The sequence below is a fragment of the Lissotriton vulgaris genome, chromosome 1_1 (assembly GCF_964263255.1).
Source record: "Lissotriton vulgaris chromosome 1_1, aLisVul1.2, whole genome shotgun sequence".
NCBI lineage: Eukaryota > Metazoa > Chordata > Amphibia > Caudata > Salamandridae > Lissotriton > Lissotriton vulgaris.
Genome location: NC_141685.1, coordinates 2,061,380,676 through 2,061,405,782, shown reverse-complemented (window position 1 = coordinate 2,061,405,782; position 25,107 = coordinate 2,061,380,676). Strand labels below are relative to the sequence as shown.

The following is a 25,107-nucleotide window of genomic DNA, read 5'->3' as shown; positions in this document are numbered from 1 at the left end:
TGGTTCCCGGCATCAGCAGTCTTCGGATAGCCGGGAGAGGTATCCGACCGTCGTTAGTAAATGTCTCTTCTATGTGGCGTTCTGCTGTTCAATGGGACAGCCACTGAATCTGTGCCGCCAGGAAATAAGCTTAGAAGGAGCGGGCCCCCTTGTGTTGTAGGTAAGTAGAGGGTTCGTAAGGCTACTCTGTGCCTGCCTCCTCCCCATATCAGCGTCGTGAGTAGTGTGTTGAGTTCTTGGAGAAAAAAAAGGAGCAAGGGGGTATCACCAGAGATTGCTAAGGCTACGCGCCCTATGGGGGCCAGAGGCCGGGTCTTCCAGAAGGTAACCGCTTATCGAAGCCCTGCTAATATTTTACGGTGGTTCCCCTCATAGAGGTCTTCAGGCGAGTGGTACAGTCTCATTCCCAGGTATCGGGATGCTGCAGTACTCCAACCAAGTGTCTGGGGCCCTATCATGATCTCTGAGAGAGCTAGGTGAGGGCTGAGAGGAAAAAATTTCGATTTCCCCCAATTAACGTTGAGCCCGAAGAACTCTGCAAAGTTTTGAAGAATTGTCCATATTGACGCAAGATCTCTTGTGACGTCCCACACATAGATTAAAAGATCATCGGCATATAGTGATACACAATATACCGTGCCTGCATTTGGAATACCCCAGGTGTCACCCTCCTGCCTTAAACGGATGGCCAGAGGTTCCACTGCCAAGGCGAACGGCCGGGGGGACAAGGGGCACCCCTGCCTTGTCCCCGGCTCTACCTGAAGTGGAGTAGAAATGTACTTTCTCACTCACCCTTGTTGTGAGGCCCTTATAGAGGAGTTGTGCATATGCCAATAGGGTCGGGCCGACGCGTACTTTACGGAGGATTGCGAATAGGTATGGCCATAAGAGTGTATCAAAGGCCTTTTCAAGGTCTACAATTAAGCATGCGACTGTTTGTTAGACGTGGTCTTGCACTTTTGTTTTGTATGTGGAAGAGTCTACGTATGTTCTGTGACACGTTGAATCTGGGAAGAAAGCCATTTTGGTTTAGGTGGATCAATTGTGGGAGAACCTGAATGTATCGATCTGCCAGTATTTTCCCAAAATGTTTACAGTCCGCGTTGAGTAACGTTATGGGCTTGTATGAAGACGGGAGCGTGGGATCTCTGGTTTGAGGAAGGATACCAGGGTGGATTCACTGAGTGAGCTGGGGAGTTCACCTTGTTTTAGTGCATCGTCCTACATAGTCACGAGGTGCGGGGACAACTGTTCCAAAAAGGTGATATAGTATTAGAGGGGAAACCCGTCCATTCCCGGCCCTTTTCGCCGCGCCAGTGCCCTGATTGCGTGGGTGACGTCCGGGAAGGTTATCTTTGTATCTAGCGTCTTTCCGTCCACTGGTGGAATGCTGGGTATGGGCATGGAGTGGAAGAATTGGGTTCATGTCAGGTGTGAAACCTGTGGTGGGGCTCAATAGATGCCCATTAAATAATTGGGAAAGATGTGTAGTATCTCTACCTGTGATTAAACTAAGGGTACAAGACTCAACCTGCAATGTCGTGATGGGTGGCATGTCCGTGTCTTGTTTTGCTAGCCAGGCGAGAAGTGTACCCGCACTATTTCCTTCTCGATGTACTCTGGCCGCATACACTCTAAAATGATATTTGCGAAGGTCACCCATGGTTTCCGCAAATACTGTATTTTATGCTGCCGCCACCTGTTTGGGCGTTGCCTCCCCCTTATCTAGTATTTTCATTCGGTCCCCTAGTCTTGTTTCTGCAGTTTGTAGTGACCGCTCTAACACTTGCCGCACACCTACTATGTGTTGAATGCAGTGTCCCCTTGCCTCGACCTTGAATGCATCCCATTCTACTGATCTGGATGATGCTGTATTCGCGTTTAGTGTAAAATATTCCTGGATGTGTTCGCCGTGTGTATGACAAAACGCCTGGTCCGTGAGGCATTCCCGGGGTAACTTCCACGTGGGTACCGGGTGGATGTGGTGGTCTCCATCTAAGGTTCACGGTATGCGCATCGTGGTCGGACATTAATCCGCCTCGGTAGTCAGTTTGTTGTATTTGGGGGAGTAATGCTGCAGAGCAGAGAAATCTATGGAGATGCACCCTGAGGTTATGTGGGGTGGAGTAAAATGAGTATAACCTAGTGTTAAGTTTCTTTTCTCGCCAGGCATCTACCAGTGACCAGTGAGTGACCCCTTTTTTTAAATGCTCTGTCTGTTTCGGTGCGGGTGAATGGTGAATGTGCCGGCGGTGGATGAGATCTGTCCAAACTAATGTCTAGGGTGCAATTGTAGTCCCCTCCTAGCAACCACGGCATTGTAGTGTAGTGTGCTAATATCCCAGTGAGGCGGGTCCAGTACTGTTCTTGCTACACATTGAGGGCATATATGCTTCCTATTAGGATCTCTTTGCCCTCAAAGTGACCACCTAACAGGGAGTATCGGCCCTCCATATCCACCACCCTGGACTGTTCTCTAAAGGGGATCCCAGGCCTGATCCAGATTAGGGTTCACCTGGCAAATGTGGAGTATGTTGTAGCAAAGATTATATCTCGCCACTTTTTGTGTAGGCTAGCCATCTCTGTCCCCGTTAGGTGTCTCCTGGAGTAGCACTATCTGGGTGTATTGTCTTTTCATATAAGCATAAATTGCATATCGTTTGATTGCTGTGTGCATGCCCCTGACATTTAATGTTACAACGTTCATGTCTGTGTTAAGGATCCTAGCCGCCATAATTCCTGATGTCTGGGTGGTGTTTCACACGGTGTGCCGCCCTCTGCCCCTCTCGTGTCCCTCCCCAGTCAGAGTTAACCATACTATCATTCTGTATAGCGCGCGTTCGTTCCCCAGGGGATGTGGAAGGGATATGTAACTGGGGGAATAAAGTGAATTAACTGGAAACAATCCCAATTAACAAGACCTATCACTCGAGGCGATACGTCCAAACTACACAACATGTGCTAACTCTAGTTCGTTACGTGGGTGAAGTGGTGTTCGGCCTCCGCCAGCCGCTGTCGCTGCAGTCGTCCGTTCGTTGACTGTTGCTCAGGAGCCCATCTGTGTCCATGTCGACCATTGCTATGCGGTGTATTCTGATGCAATGGCTGACAGTCTGTTTAGCCGGGTGCAGGATGGGCCGTCTCATCCATGAGAAGCAACTCTCCTAGAGTAGGGGGCATGTGGGACTCGAAGGCCACCTGATTCAAAGGTATGGCATGCCTAACTGAGTGTCAGATCAAAGTGTGTACCTTTGGGGGGGTTACTATTGGCGGAGTCATTGAGCCATCTCCTAGAGTGTTTCCGTTGCTGCCCTCCTCTTCTGATGTGAATATGTGCTAGCCCCTTTCGCCGTCTGAGCTGTCCCTCGGAAGCATCACCTCCGCAGCTGCTTGTAGTGCTTTTCGACGCTCTGCAATAATTTGAGTAAGATCCAGAGAGTTCTTGCTGGAGGAATCCTAGCGTGAGTTTAGCTGGTGAGTGTGACTTTTTTCTGCTGTCGCCGTTGGTGGCCTGGCGGTCGATTAGTCTGTGCCTTTCTGGGATTGGTCACGGTTGTCAGGTGTTGTTCAACCCAGTCACTGGCCATCGCGGGGTCCGATAAAAAGTATGTGGTTCAGTCGTGGATGATCTTAAGATGGGCTGGGAACAAGGGTGCATATTGGACATTCTTCTGGCGCAGAGTGCGCTTAACCGCTAAAAAGGTGGACCTTTGTCGCTGTACTGCCCTTGAGTAGTCCGGGAATAACATAACCTGCTTGTCCTTCACTCTGATTGCACCCCGTCTCCTTGCGGCCCGGAGGATAGTGTCTCTGTCCTGATAATGGAGCAGTTTAGAAGAAATGGTCTCTGAGGCGATCCTGGTGGTGGCTTACAGGCCGGTAATCGGTGCTGGAGTGAACGTTGCGATCCATTTTGCGGTGTAGTTGAGAGGATTGGCTCCCTTCACTCCCTCCGGTAGATATATAATGTGGATGTTGCTTCTCCGGGATCGTCCTTCTAAATCATCAGCTCTGCTCTCTAGGATCTTCACCCGCGTCTGTAGGTCTTTCAGGGCGTCTTGCTGGTGTTGCACTTGCAGTTCCAGAGTTTGTAGCGTAGTTTCTCCTAGTTTCACCTTATCTGCCAACTTCCTGTGGTCGTCCCGGAGTAAATTAAGATCTGTGGCTAGCTCTCCGAACTTGTGCTCCATTGTCACCCTCAAGTGTTCAATTGCCACTAAGACTTTGTCCAGTTTGGATGACATGGAGTCCGAGCCTGCATGTGCCCCTCCCGGATGCGTGGTGTGAGGCCAGGGACGACGCCATTGGGGGTCCAGGGGCCTGTGTAGTGCCAGTTGGGGCCCCATGATGACTGTCCTCCGCCAACCGTCTCCAGCGGCCCCTCGCGGCGCTTCCTCTTGTATGATGGCCTTGTTGCTTGTGATCAGTTGTGGCCGCTATGATTTCTCCGGGTCTCCCCTATTCTTACTACAGTTATGGCTCGCAGTTGCCGCCCGGACTCTTCTCAGCGCAGCCCCCAGTCCCCTCGGAGTGTGTCCCGATCTGGTCAGCAGAGGGCACCACTTCAATAAGTGGGAATGCGTGGTTCATGGTCTCTCCCTGTTATGGTGTCTGTTATGATCAGTGGGGGTCCACTAGTGGCCAGGGCACACAGGAATGTCGTCCCCCCCGGTCCCTCAGTTGTGGGTCCAACTCCCACAGTTCGCGGGGTGTGTCGCCGGCTATGCAGACTCTGCCCGGCAGGATGGCCAGCCATCTGATTCAAAGTGTCTTAGGGTCTTCTTTGTGGCAGAGGTCAGCCGCCCATACCTATTGTCGTCCTGGCCGCGTTGGCGGCTCGCCTGGCCTTAGAGGGGTCGCGGGTGGGCGCCAGAGGGCCCGCAACTTTCAGACTGTCCTAGTCCAGGATGACTGCAATGTTGCGCCTCAGGGGCCACCTGGGTGGGCCGTCGATGGATGTGGCAGCTTCGCCATGCCCTGTCTGCCGCAGACTCAGTCCCTACTGTGCTGGGACTCCACTGCAGCTAGGTGTCATAACTGTTGGCGGGGGGAACCTTTGCGTGTCTTCTCTTCGTGTCTCCCCTACGCACCTCGAGGCCTGGCGCCGCTGCAGGGGGAGGGATGTCTCTGTGTGGGGAAGGGTATCCCAGCGTAGGCCCATCAGATCCCCCATATGCGGCGTCCTTACTGTGCCCCCGTGGTGTATTGCAGCGAGTTGTGTGGGTGTTGTGGTGTGCCCTGCTATTGGTGCAGTATTGCTTAGGGTCCCATTTGCGACGGAGAACAATCACATATGTTTGTTGGTGCACCGACCGTATGCGCCTCCCCAGGCCTCCAAGGGGCTGCGGGTGAGCACCCGGAGAGTTGCCGGTCCGCGACTGTTGGTCTGCCCCATCCAGAGTGACTTCGTGGTCATGCTGTGGGGCCCCCTCCCCCCCCCCCCCGGTTATGCCGCCGATGCAGTAGTTGAGCCTTGCCCCAGAGGTCACAGTTTCAGACCCAGCAACGTCGGGGGGGCTGCTGTGGTGGTGTCTCCTGTCTGACTGGCGGGGGAATCCCAATCTGCTGTTTCCTGCTGTCCCGTTTATGGGGCCCGTATCTTGATATTATACTCTCCCCAGCGCGCCTCGAGACCCGGCGCCGCTGCGGGGGAGGGGTGTCTCTTTGTGAGGGAGGGTATCGCAGTGCAGGCCCGCCAGGCTCCCCCCACAGGCGTCGCCAGTATTGTGACCCCGATGGCATGGTGCAATGCGCTGCGGGGTTGTTACGATGCTCCCCAAGGTCGGTGCGCCGTTACCTTCCGTGAGGGCCCCTCTCGTGCTGGAGTTTCGGCCGTGGGGGGGTCTGCGAGCAGTGACAGCCACGCTCTCACCTGCCCTCCTTGGGTCTAATCCGCTGCCCGGATGGACAGTTCCAAATTCCCTGCAGTGATCACTGTCGGAGTCAAGGGGCAGTGCCGGACGGGCCCCGCTACTTACCCTGCAGATGCCTCATTTATGCCCTGGTGCCAGACTGGATCCAGACTTTTCAACCGCAATTGCTCCCATGCAACAGTAGGCGAACGGCCTTGCTTTGCCTCAGAAGTGACGGCGCAGAGCCTTATATAGGCGCAAACCCTGCTCACTGGCATCCGTTCCTTTCTTGCCATGCCCCAACTTTGTTAGTTGTAAAAACCTAAATTACCAAAAATTCAGCAGTGCTCCAAGGCAAATATCTTCTCTTAAGACCACAGGCTGTAAACAGTACCATGACTGCAGGAAGCAGATGTTGGTCAGAGATACACATTACCTTTGCCTATGGTGCCTAGATTTCAGGCATGACTGAAAAGGCACGGGACAAACGCTTGTTGTCATGGAGCAGGTAGCTAAACTCAAAGAATACCAAAAAAAAAGTTGAGCTCAGAACAGTGAATCTGCTCAAAATGAAAAGGCCATTCCCGGGCCAAGTCTTGGTCTCACTCCAAGACCTCATGTAAGACTAGATCCAAGTAGCCCAATAGGTGCAAAATGGCGAAGTGGGATTTGTTTCCCCTCTCACCAGTCCCACACAGTGTCAAAGCCACGATTCCGCCTCACCTCCACTGCCATCATCTAACTCCGAGCCTATTCCTTAGTTTGTCCCGGGTGGTCCTGAGTTACCTAGGGCGTTGTCGACCCTGCAGCAGACCGAGGTCCTCAAAGAGGCCATGCCACAGATTTTCGAAACTCTATTGGCTTCCTTTGGAGCGCCTTTAGGCCATGTGGAGCTCTGGAGGTCCCAGTGGCACTTTTGAAAAAGTACCCTTCCTCAGCACCATCTGACCCCATGGAGCCTTCCTCCGGCTCCTTGCCAGTGCAGCCTATGCCTCCAACCCAGCTCCAGAGACCACCTCGTCCTTATTGCACATCTGCTCAAGTGGCCTCATTTCAGTCCTGATCCTTATTTCCACCCGAGAACCTGCCAGAGCCAAGCATATATTGTGCTGCAAATTAAGCAAAGCTCAACCATCAACATTAGATGATCCTTATCCTCTTCCTTGACAGCAGTACCCCAGGAGGCTGGAGGCCATCAAAACGTACCACTTGATGATGACCACTATGTGAAGATGGTCTACATGCTCCCCCTCACTATATACTGATGAAGGATTTAACCTGAACTTGAAGAAATCTAGTGGTCTTAACACTCCTCCTGAGACTGTATTTAAATCCCCATGAGGACAAAATCCTGAAAAACCAAGATCCTGAAGGCTAACTTGGCCAGCACAGCTACTGTCACTCTTACAGAAGATGCACAGGAAGACGTTGAGCAGGGCTTCACCTACCTGAGCAGTATCATACACAAGTAGGGCGGCACAGACGTCAATGTCAAAGCAAGAATCGGCAAAGCAAGGGCTGCTTTCATTCAGCTAGAGAAGATCTGGCGCTCCCAGGACCTCATGCAGCAAACCAAAATCAGGCTGTTAAGCACCAACGTGAAACCGGTTCTTCTGAATAGAGCAAAATCTTGGAGAACAGCAGTGACTACCACCAACAAAGTACAGACTTTTATCAACACCTGTCTGAGATAAATCCTCGAAATCTGCAGGCCAGACACCATGAGCAACAACAACCTATACCTGCCCATAACAAACCATGAAAAATTGCTGGGACTGTATAGGTCACACCCTCCACAATCCTGTGTCAATCACCAAAAGGCAAGCCCTGATCTGGAACCCCCAAGGAAAAGCAAAAGATTAAGACCAAGAAACACCTGATGCCAAGGCCTCAAGGGTGACTCTAAGGAGATGGTCTACACCTGATGTCAGATTGAAAGAAAAGAGCAGGACAGAGATTGCTGGGAGGGTCCTGGTTGACCGCCTATACCCCAGGCAGAGTAGAATCGGGAACAATCATTAAGTAGAGTGCTTCATGTTTGGTTGTCTGCACATTACCAGAGGTGCTTGATTTTCAACTACTGAAAGTAAAGCCACTTTCTTTACAGAGATCTTACTGCCATTTAATGAGGCCTTAATGGAAACCCTCATGTGTGAAGCCATATTTGGGTCCCCCAGTTAGTTGGCCTGTGGCTAGACAACATAGGCCGTCCCCTGGAGCAACATTAAGGGCCACAAATGCTATTGGTAATAAGCCCTTGGGCTTTTCATCATTGATGCGTACTGCACAAGCATGGGTGTCCTGTGGATTCTAGAGGGTAAATTGCTTTGACAATGAACCACTTGCGATCCCAATTGTTGGGGTGAACTTAATGCATGCTGAGAACTGACTATCACTGGATCTTTGTGAACAAGCGAAAGGAGATTATCTGGTACTAAGTGTTGTGTTTATGAACACAGATGATTATCAAAAGGAATCTAAAACACTTGCAATTACTAACCCTTAATAAGAGACGCTAGAACGATCATCAAAAACATGGCAGAAGAAGTGGTTCAAGCCTAATGGATAACCCAAGAAGAAGCAGATTTGTTGGTTACTGAATAGCCCTGCATTCCTGCCTTTTACATTCATACTAAAATTTCTTTAAAAAAACTTTCCACCACCAGGTCTGTCCCATTGTCTCTAGATTCGGGCCTGTTCACAAACCATTGCCAACGTTTGCTTTTGACCCGGCCCCACACACTTTTGGTCACCATGGAAATTGAATCCTTCTACATCCATTTTCGGCGGGCATCCACCGTGATGGCCTCAGAAAGAGCCATCAGATGTATTGAATAGTTTTTGTCTCTGTTCTACCGTAAATTAAACTAGTGCGAACTAGAAATTACTTTCAGTTTCAGCAGAATCTAATTGGGATTTTTTTTGTCAAAGTTCTTTTTATTCAGCAAGACTTCTGCAAAGAGTATTACACATTGCAAATCAGACAGGGCTTCCCTCCAATATTATCATCTAATACAGAGATTCAGTTGCTAACAGTGGAAAGTCCCCTCGCTGTCATCACGTCTTGCAAAGGATCTAATTTTGAGCAGGATGATTTTTTTTCTCCGCATACACGACTGGCAATCCATGACTTCATATCGATGGGTGCTACTTATTGTTCAAAGAGGTTATGTCTTGCCACTCAGCATTGTTACAGCTGTCCCTTTGCATGTTTAGCAGATCGTGCCTCCCTGCTCCTGCATAGCCAAATGAGCCATAGAGAGGGTCCTGAAAGGTGAGGGGTGTTACTACCATTAGTTCTTGATGTCCAAGATAGTTGGGATGGCGCTGGCCGATTTTGGGATCTTCATCCTCTGAATGCCTTCCTAAAGGGCAAATTCAAAATGTTCACTCTGGTCCAGGTACTTTCTGCCATGAATCTCTAGGATTGGATACTATCCTTCAACTTGCAGGGCATGTATTTTATGGGCCTGGGGACCGGATAGTATCCTCGGACTTGCAGGACATGTACTTTTATATGTCTGGCTTGCAGTCCCAGAGACGCTATGTTCAGTTTATCATGGGGTTGAAGCTTTTCCAATTTCCTGTTTTACCCCTCAGCCTTGCCACAGCCCCTTAGGTGTACACAAAAATCACAGCAGTGACTGTAGCCCACCTTTGCAAGCCAGGAATATGTGTATCCCTGTACCTTGATGTCTCACTACTTAAGGTCAGTTTGCTGCAGTTGGTTGCTGGCCACCTCTGGATAATGGTCACTCTTCTTTCATCCCTCAGGTTTTCCATCAATCAACATAATTTCTACCTGTCTGCTTCACAGAGGATTTCCCTTATTATGCCATCTTTGACACAATGGCATTCAAGGCATTTAAACCCTTGCAAAGTGTCCTGTACATTTAAGGTATGATCCCGATGTTTCACATTCAATCCAAAATCTTGGTAACTGCAGCTCTGAGGTTTCCTGGATGTCTGCCCCCCAGGCTACCTCCTGAAAACCTTGTAAAACCTCAGTCTTCAATGACTTCTTCACAGGGGCAGCCAGTTGGACAACCTCCGCATTTCGAGGGACAAAGCCCAGGACCTGCAGTAGCGGCCAACTTGTCATGCGGAAGGCCATTCTCTCTGCCTTAACCAGAAATCACAATAGTGACGGCTGCATCATCTGAGTTGGATTGGCTTGTCACTTGGGAAAGGTGGAGATCAGGAGTCCAAAGGTTTCCAGTGGTACAAACACTATACATCAGTATTCTAAAGGTTCGTACCATCCAGCTAGCTCTGAACACCTGTCTCCCATCCATCATGGAGAGGCGCAGTACAGGTTCTGACAGACAACGTGACCATTGCGTGGTGCTGCAATAAGCAGGGCAACGTGGGGTCTTGGATCTTGCACCAAGGGCTACTGCACCTTTGGAATATCTCTGCCTGGTATTCAGTAATCTGGCCGGATGCTAGGGTTGACGAGCAGAACAGACGTGACCTGGCAGACCACGGATGGTTTTTTCATCCTGTGTTAGTTTAGGACATCCTTGCTCAGTGGGGTGTGCCCTAGCTGCATCTTTTCACCAAGTCCGAGAATTTGGAGGTCAAGACTACTTCGCACTGGATTTCCTGTCAAGGTTTTTCATGGGGGACACATTAATTCTGTGTGGAATGCAGGACTTCTGTACACCTTCTACTTCCTCTTCTGCTTAGTTTCCTCAGGAAGGTCAGGATAGACTGAGCTCAAATCTTCTTGGGAGTCCTTATCTCGATCTGTCGAGCCTAAGCAGTTACTATTTTATCCATCTTCCTCTTCAGGAGGACTTCCTATCTCATCAGCAGGGTAGAGTCCTGCAACCAATGTCTATAATCTATACCGCCATGCATGGAGATTAAGCGGGGACATGAGCACTTTCCACTTGCCTGCTGAAGTTGTGGATGTGATTCTTGAGGTGAAGCGCCCCTCAAATAAATCCATCTGCGTTTGTAGAAATTTGTGGCCTTTACAGGCCAAGTTTTCTGACGTTTTGATATCTGTTTTCTGTAGCCCAATATTGCTTTGTGTTTGGTATAGTTAAAGGTTATATGCTGGCCCTCTCTGCCTTTTTACTTTTACCTGACTAACCTTCCTTGTTCAAGTAAACCATTGTGATGAGATTCATAAAGGAATCGGCATGTTTCAGCTGAAATCTTTCGTTATGCTGCAATGAGACTAACGTTTTTTTTTTCTGATGTGCACCGCACTTCAGCCCATATATTGGTGCTGTATACGGGTCCTCACCATCAAGACTGCTTTCCTTATCGCATGCACTGCAGTGTGCTTGTACCCCAAGGATCCATGCTCAGCCCCATCCTCTTTAACACATCTGACACCTGACCAGCATCGCCAAAACCCACAAACTCAACATCTTATCCTACTCCGATGACACACAACTCATCCTATCCAAAGGGACCACCAAGACCAACTTCCACAACAGCATGACAGTCGTCCCCAGCTGGATGAAGTACTGCCTGAACTTCAACACAGACAAGACTGAGGTATTGATTTTTAGAAACAAAAGCTTCCCATGGGACTCATCCTATTGGCCTTCAAAACTCGGACCTACTCCTTACCCCACTGACCACATCACTGGACAACATGCTAACCATGAAGACTCAGGTCAACTCAATTTCCTCTTCCTGCTTCTTCATCCTCTGCATGCTTTGTATAATATTCAAATGGGGACCTCCGAGTCCAAGACGCACCATCACCCAGGCACACATCTCCAGCCGACTGGACCATGGCAACGCTCTTTGCGTAGTGCTCGCAGCTCACTTCCAACAACAGACCACACGGAATGCTGCTGCCAGACTCTTCCTGTATCTTGAGTAAGAAAATTAGACATAGAGGAGGAAGTCAGAAGGGTTTTAGAGGAAGAGAGTAGACGAGATAAAGAAATGAATTAAGTAAGTACACCCCCCCCTCCCCCCCAAGCAAGGCAAGAGAGGATTATGGGAAAATGTGTTCAGATGGGGTACTGCTGCTCCCCTGAATGTTTCGCAAGAACAGGATGAGTGATCCAGGCAAAAAAAGGAACTGAGGATCTTTTTTTCGAGTCCGTATACAGGCCCCAAATTGTATGCGATAGCAAGGTAAACATGATACTTTTGAAAAAAGTGTGGAAACTGGTTGTGGTAAACGTTTCTTTAGGCTAAGGTTACACAAGTACGTTTTTAATTTAGATCGCGCACCTTTTGTTTTTATTTACTTGTATGCTAAAAATCCTTCTCGAAATTGTTGTGTGCTTTCCTATTTCGGGATTTCCAGCCTGTGGAAAGAGCGCCACCTTTTGGTTGCTTCTGAAAATGCTCAAAAGCGGTCTATAGCTAAATTATTGAATAGGTAGTAGCATCGAGCCCTTAAGCCCCGTGTGCCTAACGTAAACTTTTTTTTTTTTTTTTTTGCACAGACCTTGACCTTTGTATGCATGTGTTAACAGTGCCCTTGTTTTGCTTGTCTAATTTACTGATAGATTTTTAATTACTCATGGATTTGAACCGTTGATGTGCCTTTCAATCCCACCACAGGTTACGGGACTAGTTTAATAGGGAGCTATCTCATGCAAATTCTGACTAGGATCTGACCTGTATAGCCTCCGCTCTTTTGCTAGTATAAGCTCCTTTCACATTTTTTGTGACACATTATGAAATACTCTCTGTAGACCCAGATCTCTGGCCACATTAGGGTTCATATTAATCAGAGCAATGAATGTACAGTAACATCAGTGGCCTCCGCTTCTTGAGGCGAACCACACAGCTTTGACCTGAATGTAGCACAGACTTATGTTTGACAATTGCATAGTTTCTCTTCGAGCTGTTGCTGGTTTACCGGTAACACGTCTTAGTAGAAATGATTACCAGCCAGTAACAATTCTTCTATTATGTATATTATCCATGGCACCTCATAACTCGCCAATGTACTCTGGCTTCTTATCTGACTGCTCCATAGTTATTTGGATAAAGAGCCCAAACTGAGGTGGGGGTTAATTTAACAACGCCTGCCCTCTCATGCTAGAGAGAGCACAGACGAATACAGAAACAACCTTTGTATTTAGTACTTTTTTTGGGGGGGAAAGGGAGTAATTTGTTCACCTGTATCTGGGTCGAAAGTGGTTTGAAATGTGCGGATATATGAATGTTATACATTCAAAGACTAGCCCCTAGCATAAGGTTCGCAGACCTCAGCGATAATGTACTTTTGGGGACTCTACATTAAAAGTAGGTAATTGATTGTCCGATCCACTGCCCATCCCTTCCCCCTGTTTTTCTAGAGCCAGGGTCAGATCTCATCTGCAGTTGTACTGGCCATGAACCGTCGCATTTGTGGAAATGTACATCATGAAAACATTTAGTCGGAAAGGTTTAAAAAGGCTCTTAGGTGTAAATGACATTTCTAAGGATTTTAGCAATTGTGTTTAAATGTCTGCATCCTTTCAATGATGTGTGGCAACAAGAGTTGTCGATTGTGTGTGTGTATAACTCTACTGTTGAAATTGTTCTTGTCATCAAGTTATGTTATTGTTCCATATTTTACGCTTGGATATAATTTTCTGATGGTTTGATCCTTACTTTGGGACTACTCCAGGGTAGCGGACTGGATCAGGAATCTTGAATATCTCTAGCATGCCGACAGAAGAAGCATCGTTTTTTGCTGCTAGGTAATTCTGATCCCAACTTATCGGTGGTGTAGTTAGACTCGCAGACTCTCAAATTTCAGAAAACAGAGTGCCAGGACTGTCCTACTGAAGAAGAGAGGTTTCAAGCTGTGCTGCGCTGTGCTGTGCTGTGCTGTGCCGTGCTGTGCCATGATTGCAGTAAGCTTATGTTGGTTACAGATCTGCACAGTGTTCGTATTAGGTCGGAACCAAGCCCTTCTCGATCTTGCAACAAATGCTCCCTCGTGCACCTGGAGGCCATTAGAGAATGCAAGGCCAAGCTTAATGTCGTGGAACATAAGACGAGAGAGCTGTTACTCTTGAAGGCCTGAGGCCACTCGCCATCCTGGTCCAAGTCTCGATCTTATTTTCCTTTTGTCAGGTGAGCCTAAGGCAAAGTTGAGATGTTTTGTGGTGGAAGTATTTTTCTCTCCACCACGTCCCTCTTGCAAAGAAGAAAGGTTGCTCCAACTGGATTCCAAATGAGCTCTTATGTTGATATGGCTGGAAACTGTGTCTGCATGAACAAGTTTCAAGTGGGTTCACCAGTGTTAAGAATGTGAACGCGGTACAAAATGGATCTTGTTGGAATGGATTGTTCTGTGTGTTACAATGAAATATGCTTTGACAAGAAGGAGCCTCCTGGTGGACTTTGGTTTCACTTCACCAGACCAAAGGCTGCTACTATGGGCTGGGCTAGTGCATTCCTATGCTAGACATCTGCAAAGCTGCTACGTGGGCATCCAGCCACACTTGCACCAAGCATTACTGCCTTTTTTTTATCAGGCCCGTAGGGAGAGTCATTTCGCATACACAGTCCTGCATGACCTTCAGATGTAAAGACTTCTGCTTAAACCCTCCGCTTTTTTGGGAGATTCTGCTTTGATATTGATTCGGGGAGTAATCCTTGTTTAGAAATATCTAACAGATGAACAAGTTATTCACTTTAGGTAACTTTCTGGTGGATACTCGAAATGAAGATTCTTCACCGCTTGCCCTCCTTCCCATTCTGTGGAATGGACTTTCATCTTTAGTTACATTTGGCACACTATTGATCTTAAGTTCTCAAGTCACTCCTCATTTGAAGGCGCAGAAAACACTTGAGAACCTATAAGTTCTCTATGTGATAACATCCAAATGCCTTGTCTGGTAGTAAACCACCTGTCCGCATATCGGGGCTTTGGCAAGTTTTCAGATCAAGGCTGATGCCCTGGAGGATTCACAAGGAAGTGTCTATGAGAAAGAGCGTTTCCAAAGGTAGGTAACAATTTTTTTACGTAGATGTACTTAAAAAGTTTAAAATATTCTAGGGTTGGTTTTTATTAGGCAACTGAACAGAGTGCCATTTCAGATGTGTATTTTTCTTCCATGTAGCCAGACACAGAATATTTGGATTTAATATTACTCTTGGATTTTCTGTTATCTGCCTCACTATTTTATTAAAACTGTAAACCGTTTAGCCACATTGGTGTTGTAAAACAAAATGAGCAAGATTTTTTCACAAACTTTCTGTGTATGTACGGTAGTACCCACTTCCATGGTCTGATGTCATTATAACCATGCTGCTAAACAGGGTATTTGAAAGCTAAATGGGTCTTTTTCGCTCTACCCGTTGATGTTCTAAAAGCACTTAGACTACTGTGGCCAAGGTTGTGTGCTCAGCCCAGGTACCTCCCTAGTCCTGTGTGACCTCCTACGTTCTGCAATTCTGTAGGTCACAATATTCCAGGAAATGCCACGTTTTCAGACTACTTTTAGTAGGTCTCTGGGTTTCATCTAGAGGTTTGTGGCCACGTGTCCAAAGATACAGGTTGCTATTGTGATTGCAAATTGCATACCATCCTCTTTGTAATCGTGCAATGCAACCTATGTAGGTAGTGTCCCACAATCCCCAGTCATAGGAGTTTGCTGAATGACCAACCTAATCAATATTTATTAGCCAAGTCACTATTTGTGACCTCTTGTGATTGGCTCCAATCATTGATGGTTTAAAAGCAACTGGTGTTCTTTAAATGAACCTGTGCTGTTTAAAAAACTGTTTTCCATTTGAGAACACACCGAGAGGAGCAGCTGTACTCTTCTGCCTGCTCCTCCAAGGATGAACAGCTGCAGTCCAACAGGATCAGCTTCCCTTCATTAATGGGTTATCATCATCTTTGAGGAAGCAGTGTCTTACCTATGGTTTGCACCCGCAGCTGTGGTCACAAACCATTGATACCTCTTATTTGAATTTGTAATTAGGAGGGGATGCATCTTAAACGCCTCCTCCTAATTGTGATTTTGAATGTGTCAGTAAACCACTTACAAAATTCGGAAACGATATCCAGAATTGTGGTAGTTGTTTGATGGTTATTAAATAGGCTTTTTGCGATCACAAACCCTGTGATTTTTGCGAATTGTAGGGTTTGCAACTGCAAAAAATGGCCTCGCTTATTTGGCACTTGGTAATGTTTTGAGTTTTGGGTCTATGCTAATGAAGACAATGGGCTGCATAAAACCTGTGTAAAGCAGAATCCCATGATCCTGCTGGGTTCAGGCAGCCTTTCAGAATGTATAATGGATTAGTAGTAAAGCGGGCCCAAAACTCCTACAAACTAGACAATCTCGAGAGAGCTAAAAACGGTATCGGTGAAGTTTGGAACTTTGGCATTTTCTTTATTTTAACAAAAAGTACAAGAGCCCTTGCTCGCTCACAGCACTGTCCATCCACACAAGCAGTTTCCATGTGCTGCACCACACCTACGAATCGATTGATGCTAGATTTCATTGATTTTTAGAATACTCTGCTTGAGATGCCGCCTTGCAGTACTTGTACGGTTATTTCTTTTTTGACTGTATTCAACAGCACATGTTAAACAGCATTGAAAAGTAATGTATGTATCTGATTTGGTTTGCAAAATAAGTGGGACATAATGCAAATGAGTGCCGCAGTAGGCAACTTTTAAAGTAGAGACTGTATCTGCAGTGTCGTCTTTGAAGTCTTGCCGTGCCGTAAACTGATGTTTGCTGTATGCTCCTCCTGATTTGAAATAGATGAAAGAGAATGAACCTTTAATCGCCATGGTTCACGCAATGATTGAGAATACCGCGCTAAGACCACAACTGTACCAGCAAGTAAGGTCTTGGAGAAAGAATTGCATTGCTTTGATCATCTGCAACATGTTTTTCCAGTACCGGTGTTTTTTGTCCTTGCTCTTTCCCAGACTTCCCCATAACATTGATGTGTTTTCTTTCTTTTTGGTAACCACAAATCATTCACGCTTCCTTGGATGCCGCTAACCCGCCAGCATGGCTTTGCTGAGCAGTTTTCTGTTGCAAAGTATTGCAGACACTTTTTTGTGTATTTGTGCATTATATTTTGACATTTAGCTTGTGTATCGCCATCATTTGGCACGCATCTTTCACAAGGCAGACAAGTAATTATTTCCTTATGCTAAATAACTATTTCGTCTAATCCATGTGTACATAAGTGTAACCATGTCAGCTTTTCTTATTGAATTAACTCTGATTGTCTTTTCCTTTTAGGATATTGATATGGTGTGTTAGCCTTGCACCTCCCCCGAGATTAATTGTTTGTGTTACTTGAAATGTTTTAGTAAGGTATTGGCGTCGTAAGAGTAGTTGGTGAAAGCTTTTATATAAAGTAGTTTGTCTTAAATTGGCTTTTCTTTTCTCACACGCTTTCGTAATTAGTGCTAGTGTGTTCACACACATTTGATGAACTAGTGTGCAGAATTCAAGTAAAGGCGGTGGGATTACAGAGTGAAGGGGCCCTGCGACCCAGTGAAATATTAATATGAACAGTCTCCACCTGAGACAAATGCATCCTGTTAGATCGGAAGGAGATCAAAGTTGTCGACTGTGGCAAGTCAAATCATTTGAAATAATTTGCATAAAATAAGTTCATAACAGTTGACATGAACGTTGTTCTAAAGGCAACAAAGTATGACTCAGATCACTGTATTGGATAGTTAATTAGAGACGTTTACATGTTTATAGCACTAATCTCTTATTAATATTTAAGGATCACATTGTGGTAGAAGAAAGAACTCTGGGAACTACCAAGCCAATAAATTAAGGAATGCTGTGACAAAATAGGAATTTAGAAGTATGCAACCTGGGAATATGCACCAACACTAACAAGGTCCATGCTAAACTATCTGATTCAGTCCAGGTGTTTCTTTTTTGTTGCTTTGCATTGGGGATGTGTAGTCTTGCTTTATATCTTTATAAAATCTGAACTACAAATCACAGAGTACAAAAAAACTGGGTGGATGATTTCATTCATGGACCAGGAAAACTTGAAAGTTCTAATATAACATATTCAATATTCAAATCTTTATTTCTTCAGTAAACGATAAAACAGCAATAACATATTCATTTGCATCTTGTCCATCTAGTCCTCTATGGAATGCTAAAAACTGTTGGATTTTGCCCTTCGGGATTTCTGTAGAGGATGTATTGGGTGTGATACAGCGTACCGCCAGCCAGATACCGCCACAAACCAGAATTTGCTTTGTTAGGTCAATGTGTGTCCTGGGTGAATTGTTTAAGGAGCAATCGTGCGATTTTAAATAAAATAATAATATTAAAGTATTTTTTCCTAACATGGTGGGCCTTTTAGCTATCGTCTTTCTTGTTTAGTGCGCAGTTTGTGTTTTTGTATGGATTGATATATTTCCGTTGTTTTGTTGATAAGCTAAACACCTGTTTTCTTTGGCTATATGTAGGTAGTCTCTGCTCTCATTTAGTTTCATTTTCTGTATCTTATAATGGCGATTCGTTCCTTGTGCAGGCTGATTTGTTGTTGAGCCCTATCTCTCCCCTGTGAAGCATGCACATGCATCTCTTCTTTATTGTGCAGTTGACAACCATATACCTGACTTTTACTTAATGAATTATTGGTTCTGTGTACGCATTTGTACTTAGGTGCGCACTGACCATTGTATGGACATTTGAAGTTTGATGTACTGCATGTACACTTAGGCTTCAATCATTGAACCTGGGATACTTTGTGAGCCATTGAGATGCAAGACATTTACTTTAAATATTATGTGTGCATTTGTGTTTCTGTGCGCTCACTTAGGTTACTCTGCACCCAAGAGGTTTCTCTGTGAGTACCTGCATTTGTTTACTTCCTTTGGGTTCTCTCTGCATGCACGTAGAATATTGTGCGATCATGTTTGTACAGTAACAGAATTTGTTCAAAATAATATCTTCTTTCTCATTTCACTTACCACAGTTTGTAGTGTCTTTTTGCTATGTTTATGCTTTAAATGTGTACTTACTTGCAGCTATTGAATTGCATACACATCTAAATATCTCATGCTTTGGCATGCGTTAGCTGGTGTTATGACGAAATAAAGAAAAAAAGCCTAATGAAATCGGGCAGACGAATCTCAATTTGGGGCATTAGTCATGTTGGCAAAATAGCTTTTACGTAATAGTCCAAAGATTTTCAGGGAAAGGTTATATTGAATGGAAGAAATTAAGAAGAGAGAGACATCACAGAAAACAAATTAAAAAAAAAACAAGGCAGGAAGGAAACCATGATAAGTAGGCAGAAGAGGGCAGAGAGTTGGGAGTACAAAAAAATGAAAACGAAAGACAGGTCTACATCGCCCTTAAGAGGAAGAGTGAGGAGAGCAGAACAGGGGAAGGAGTAATTCAAAGTCGAACGTAAAAAATAACACAATTGATGAGAAAAAGGAGGTTAAAGGATAGAAACCTCTCTAAAAATAGGAGAAAGCGAGGGAAAAAGAAGAGAGAAGGGTAGCGAATGAATAAAAGGAGAGAGAGGGAGGAGTTGAGGAAGTGCACGGGCGCTCCCATTCCTTATAAGTAAAAAAAAATAGATATATTTAGAAAATATTTTTCTCCAAGAAGGGCATTCACCAGGTTGGTTTCCTCCGCTTATTCAAAGCCATTTTTAGAGAAAGCTCATCATAAAAGGTTCAATTAAAAATATTAATCAGAATCAATTTCTTCATGTGGATTTTCCATTATAGTTACATACAACCTCCGCCAAAACCTGCTTCCTGTCAAATGTTCTTCATAATCTGCTTCAAACACATATTTCCTACCTTATCCCCTCTAAAACTGACAAGTTATATGACACCGACCTGACCCGATTTCCAAGTTGCATATTATTAGGCCTTCTGAACGCCTTAACATATCCCCTTAGATCATGCAGAGGGCGAGCTATTACGCTGGCTTTGTGAGCGGCTGAGCAAGTGCTACTGGCCAGGTGGGGTAGAAAGGACGTCCCAACCAGGTTAGATTGACTACATAAGTTATTGGACGTGATGGGAATGGAAAAGATAATGGTCAGTATATCACAAAGACTCCCCCGATTTGAAAAACCTAGAAATCCACACTGGAATTCTTATCCACTGAATTTAACAAGCTTACATGCCCCATGTATCTCCGTGTGCTCGGACATACCCGAGATCACATCCAAGATTTTAACCTCTTAGGTGCTGCGCCTATTCCAACGGCCGACGGCACCACTACCTCAGGAGTGCTGCCGTCGGCCTTTGGATGTTCGAACCTCACCTGCGCAATGGAACGTTCAGCACTAGAGCTGGACGTTCCATAGCTGCTAAGAGGCGAAGACATCCCAGTGGCAGGAACGTAAACCGCAAGAAGAGGCCCATTAGTGACATACGATAATAAACAGTCCTGGCCCTCTCGCTCCCACTTTCTCTCTTCCTCTCTCCTTCCTCTCCAGTCTATACCCTCTCTTTAATTTCTTACTCTATGATGTTTTCCAACCAGCCGGTAGGTTGTAGGTGGTGATTTTTGTTTTGAAAATACAATAAACAGATGTTAACCATAAAACGTTTGTGAGGAAATAAGTCGTTGAGACAGTAAATGTCCACTTTAACCAAATAGAGCATTATAGTCTATCATCTTATTAAAACAAAAGGTTGCTGCAAAACAGTCTAATATTGTCCTACAAAGTGGAACAGAGTCGAATCGTATCAGGAAGTCAGGAGTGCAAATTTTTATCAATATGTAGTTCAGAAAAAAAATAAAGGTTTCATAAAAATTGACACATATAAATATTTTTGTATGTTAGTGCCATTTTACTACATGGACACCACTTCTAGCTGAAAAAAATGTGCTTCACTGCAAGTACTGCATGTGACATCCGATGGGCTGAAGGCCATCGTGAATCCGTAAGCAAAGGCCGAGAGGGAATGCTGCGTGTAGCTGTTGTATTGGGTAGTTCCTTTTAAGAATCAGTCTGTTTAAGAGTAGAGGAAAGGCCGGCTAACTGCCAGCTGTCAATAAAGTACTAGTTCTTTTGATGTTCTGGCAACTTTGCCAACCAATTCTGTCTGGAACAATAGAGGGGCTTTGGCTCTGCCCACATGCTGAGAGTCCGGAGTACATGTTTTGATTGGGCAGAAGTTGTCTGATTTTACACAAAAAAGTGCTTGCTCTCCAAGCAGCTGTGATCATTTTGTTTATTTATCCTGCTGCCTGAGTTTGAAAGTGTCTTAGATAACTAGAAAAATGATGGTGTCTTTCTGTGGCAGCAGCACAGATAAGAGTTGGGCAGTCACTAACCTACCTGGATAGTTGGGTCTGGCATGAAGGTTCACCTGAACGTTTACCCTTATCCAATATTATTCTACAGTACAAATTGATACCGAGGCCCATGCTATTTAATTGTAATGCCTGCCATTACCATACGAAATTTCTTTAAAGCCAGACCTAGTCGCATTGTCAATGCATGTCTGCATATGAGTATTGACACAATCAAGTTATAAAGTGACTCTCAGATAGAAGGCCTCAACTACCTGGTTTTATATAGTTAGTGCTGACAGAATACCCCAATGAAATAGACTCTATTATGCCCTGAGAGGTAAATAACTGTTCATCATATCTGCGAAGTTAAGGAATTTAAGTTGTCAGTGTATTATTCAGCCAAATGCACCAGTAAGATCATCATCTACTACAGCATCAACTACTGGTCTTTGCTTTTAGAACAGTCACAATCATGCCCCATATTTTCCACAGTTATCTTACGATCAGTTATAAATAACCCACACAGCAGTGTGGAAACTACTATGGTTGCTACATGGTTGTGACACATTGATGGGAGCACCCTGAGGATGGAACAAAGTGCTACTTAGAATTCACACGCAGGTTCATATATCTGCAGGTCAAAATTCTGTTGAATTGTGAAAGGAAGACACCAAATAATAAAGAGGTTAAAGTTGCTGTGAGGGGAAGTGAAAACTGAGGGTCAAGTGAGTCCCCTCTCCTTATATCAGGAAGGCAAAAGATGACGCTCACCCTGTTATCCCTTGTGACAACAGTGCCGAGCAGGCTGTTATATCGATGAAGCAAAGGGAGTTTTAAGAATAACTTGCTTTGTGTTTTTTCCTCCACTAAAGTCATCCGAGTCTCATCAGTGTACCAACAAAAGCTGGTCCGAATACAAATTAGATCTGCCAAGGTTTGGAAATGAAGTAGGGTAGCCTATAGCCCAGACCCTCCATAATGGCTTATTTTATAGCAATTTTAAGACTTTTACTTTTCTAGCTTATGGAAGCCATATTCCCAAGAGGTCCTATTGTATCATGTGATTCTATGGTTTCAGTGTGTTTTCTTTGGTATCAAACCGTTGACTTGAGCAATAACTTTGCCTCCAGAGCCCTTCGGTAGGCAAAGAGAACACATCTAGTGAGATTGTGCCTCTCCATTGTCTTCTATAGTACACAGGGGGTCCTTTACAGGTACTTCCCAGTTCCTAAAAAAATTATAGCGAATACTTCGTAATTTGCAGTAAATGTTCTCTTATTTCACTCAATAAAACTGTGCTCTGATATTTCTTTGTTAGGAATACCCCCAAATAACGTGAATATTTACTGGCAAGTTCCTCCTCAAGGCGACCTCCTGTATATTCCTAGGATTTTCCTTTTTCAATGCGTAAAAGGGAAAAGGGCAAGAAGAAGGGTTATATCTTACAGGTTGTTTACTTGTTTGTAAGGTGGGACCTAAAGAAACTGTTGAGAACGCTGTCTGGTTTGTTGCTGATCAGTACTTCATTTATGATGAAACATGCCTCCACGGGTCTTGTAACATTAAAGTGCTTGTCCTTCGAACATAAACCTATCCTGCAGCATTTCCTTACTGACCTCCACATGTAGGGGTCATCTGAGGAAACCAGGATGGGATCATGTGCTTGTCCTGGCTTCATCATCTATAGCCAGATGTTTTTTGGCTGTTAATTTTGAGAAGTATTATCACTTAATAATTACTGACATTTTTTAAGGTGATCTATGGCCTTCTATATCACAAATCACGTTGCAAAATGCATTAATCGGCGGTTGTTACCTGTGGTAGGTCTGTTGTTTTAAGTCCTAGCCTATAATTTGACTCTTTAGCTTCGCCTGTTATGCTCTCCAAATTTGTAGATAAAACACACGTTTAGGTGCATTTATCTTGAATGCAATTAATATATTTGGTGTAGGCCGGCATCAAATTATACAGAGCTGTGCTGTGAAAGTGCTGCTGCTTTTTCATATACCAAATTCATGCTTATTTTATTTTGTTACAATTGTCAGTGCTGCTACCGTGGTTAAGTGCACCCGCTTTTATTTTAAATGGCCACGCAATGGCTTTGCATGAAATGTGTGCATGTTATTATTTAAAAATTGTGACTGTTAGTTATTTCTTGGGCTAAGTGTCTGTGCCGTTATAACATGAGCAAGAAATGTTTGCAACTAATGTTCAATTTATGAAACTGAATGCGAATTATATAACTTTAACTGTCAATAATTGAGAACTGAGCCTCGATATTGGACGACTTTGCCTGATTTCATGTTTTTTGCCTGATTTCATAATTGGAGAATACTGTGTTCAGAAAGATGAAAAATGTGATTTCTGTTGACTAGAAATAGTAGTTCCTATACGTGCAGGATGTGAACTGTTTTTCCAGTTTTTAGTTGTCAGCTGTTTACAAAGTTTGCTTTGTTAATCGATTGGCTTAAATGGTACAAAACATATTAAATCAGACAATTTGCTGACCGCACACTGTAAAGTGTGAAACTTTAACAAACTCACAACACGATTATCAGAAGTGTGAAAGAAAAGGTTCAGTGGCTCTGCGCAGCAGGTTAATAGAGTATGTATGCATATTCATGTGTTTGCAGCTCGAAGCTAGCCATAGAGGCCCGGAGCACTCTATACAATTATAAAGTAGTAAGCTAGGGCAAGAAAGACCTTCTTATATATGGAGGATTCTATATGTTCTGGTGTCAATAATCTAAGTGGTTAAGAGCTGGATCTGCATTGGAGTGGAGTTACAGAAACTTTGGGTACAGTACAAGAACACACTATCCTCTTGTCTTTTTCTAATTACGTGTCATTATTTCAAGGCAGGCAATGTCCTAGCGCCAAATGTTTCATTCACCACTGGGGATCTTGTCTTGACTGACGGCAGGGTGCTTGCATGCCGGGTTTGCAGGGGGAGCCAGAACAGGTCCTTGGTTGTGAGGGTGATTAGTTTGTAGTTTCTCAACATGCTAGTGGTGCGAGGTAGATTGCGTGTGTGCCATTGAGAAGGGCATTACAACAGCCAGTGTTAAAGGCCTGGTACTCTTAACTAGTCCTTAACTTATGTTTTGGGATGTGTGCTTTGACTTAGCAGAGAAGAGAAAGCAGGTGGCAGGCTGTCTGTGTTTCCTATCTGATGTGCAAGTTGAAGCAGTGATTTCTGTTGATGTAGAATTTAAGGGATTTCATGGCTGGTGAGTTGGGGAATGAATCTGTAATGGGTTGTTGCTTTGAGCTGTTCTTGTACTTGACCTTGTTAGTCATTTGCAATCTGGATAAACTGTGCTTTCAAAGGGGTCTAATTGCAAGGATGTATTTGAATATCCAGGCTTGGAGGGTAGATATGCATTTTTTTCGGTGGTTGATTTGACTGCCACATAAGCTCTTCGTGTACAGCGGTGTGATCACTGTGTACTGTTACATTTTTTTTATTTTCCTGCTACTCAGGATTCCATACAAATATTTCAGTTGGAGATTGAACATGACCACTGAACCTTGGGGTACGCTGTAGATCCTAAGCATACATTTTGATCTTGATGAGTTCACTTGGTTCTATTTATCTGTTAGAAAGACAACCATTGGAGGTTCTGTAGAAGCCCATACACAGAGCGCTGAGAAGAGTTAGGCTGTTGACTGCACAGAGTTACAGAGGATGAGGAAATGTGGATCATCATTGTCTGTAGTGACGAGCAGGATGTCACCCACCACTTGAATTGCATCTATCTGTGTGGCCTGCATCCAGACTAGTTTAGGAAGAGGACGTTGGACTTGATTTGCTTATATATCTAGTTTGCGACTGTCCTCTCAGTAATCTGTCAGAGGAGGATGGCCGGTATAACTGGCTGGTAGTTATGGTCAAGTTTTGAGTTTTTCAAAGTAAGAAGAATATGACCACCTTCAAGTGTGTTTGGGACTACATCTTGTGCAAGGGAGGAACTGATGATATTTACGTACACTTTGAGTGTTCCACCTATTATAGATTCCATCACTGAGGATGGAGTGTTGGATGACGT

At 44.8% G+C, this 25,107-nt stretch overlaps 1 protein-coding gene across 21 annotated transcripts in view; it reads left to right on the top strand.

Moving 5' to 3' along the window:
• The window catches only part of PLEKHA5 (pleckstrin homology domain containing A5), a 742,840-nt gene that overhangs the window by 507,263 nt on the left and 210,470 nt on the right, over positions 1 to 25,107 (top strand). For 6 of the 21 annotated variants that reach the window (XM_086920619.1, XM_086920657.1, XM_086920689.1 and 3 more), the window contains 2 exons: positions 16,556 to 16,636; positions 18,609 to 18,635. The exons of 12 other annotated variants lie outside the window; for them this stretch is intronic. In XM_086920619.1, the coding sequence (XP_086776745.1) occupies positions 16,556 to 16,636; positions 18,609 to 18,635 (108 nt within the window). The remainder of the gene's footprint in view (positions 1 to 16,555; positions 16,637 to 18,608; positions 18,636 to 25,107) is intronic. 3 more of the 21 variants (XM_086920638.1, XM_086920629.1, XM_086920774.1) reach the window with 1 other exon arrangement.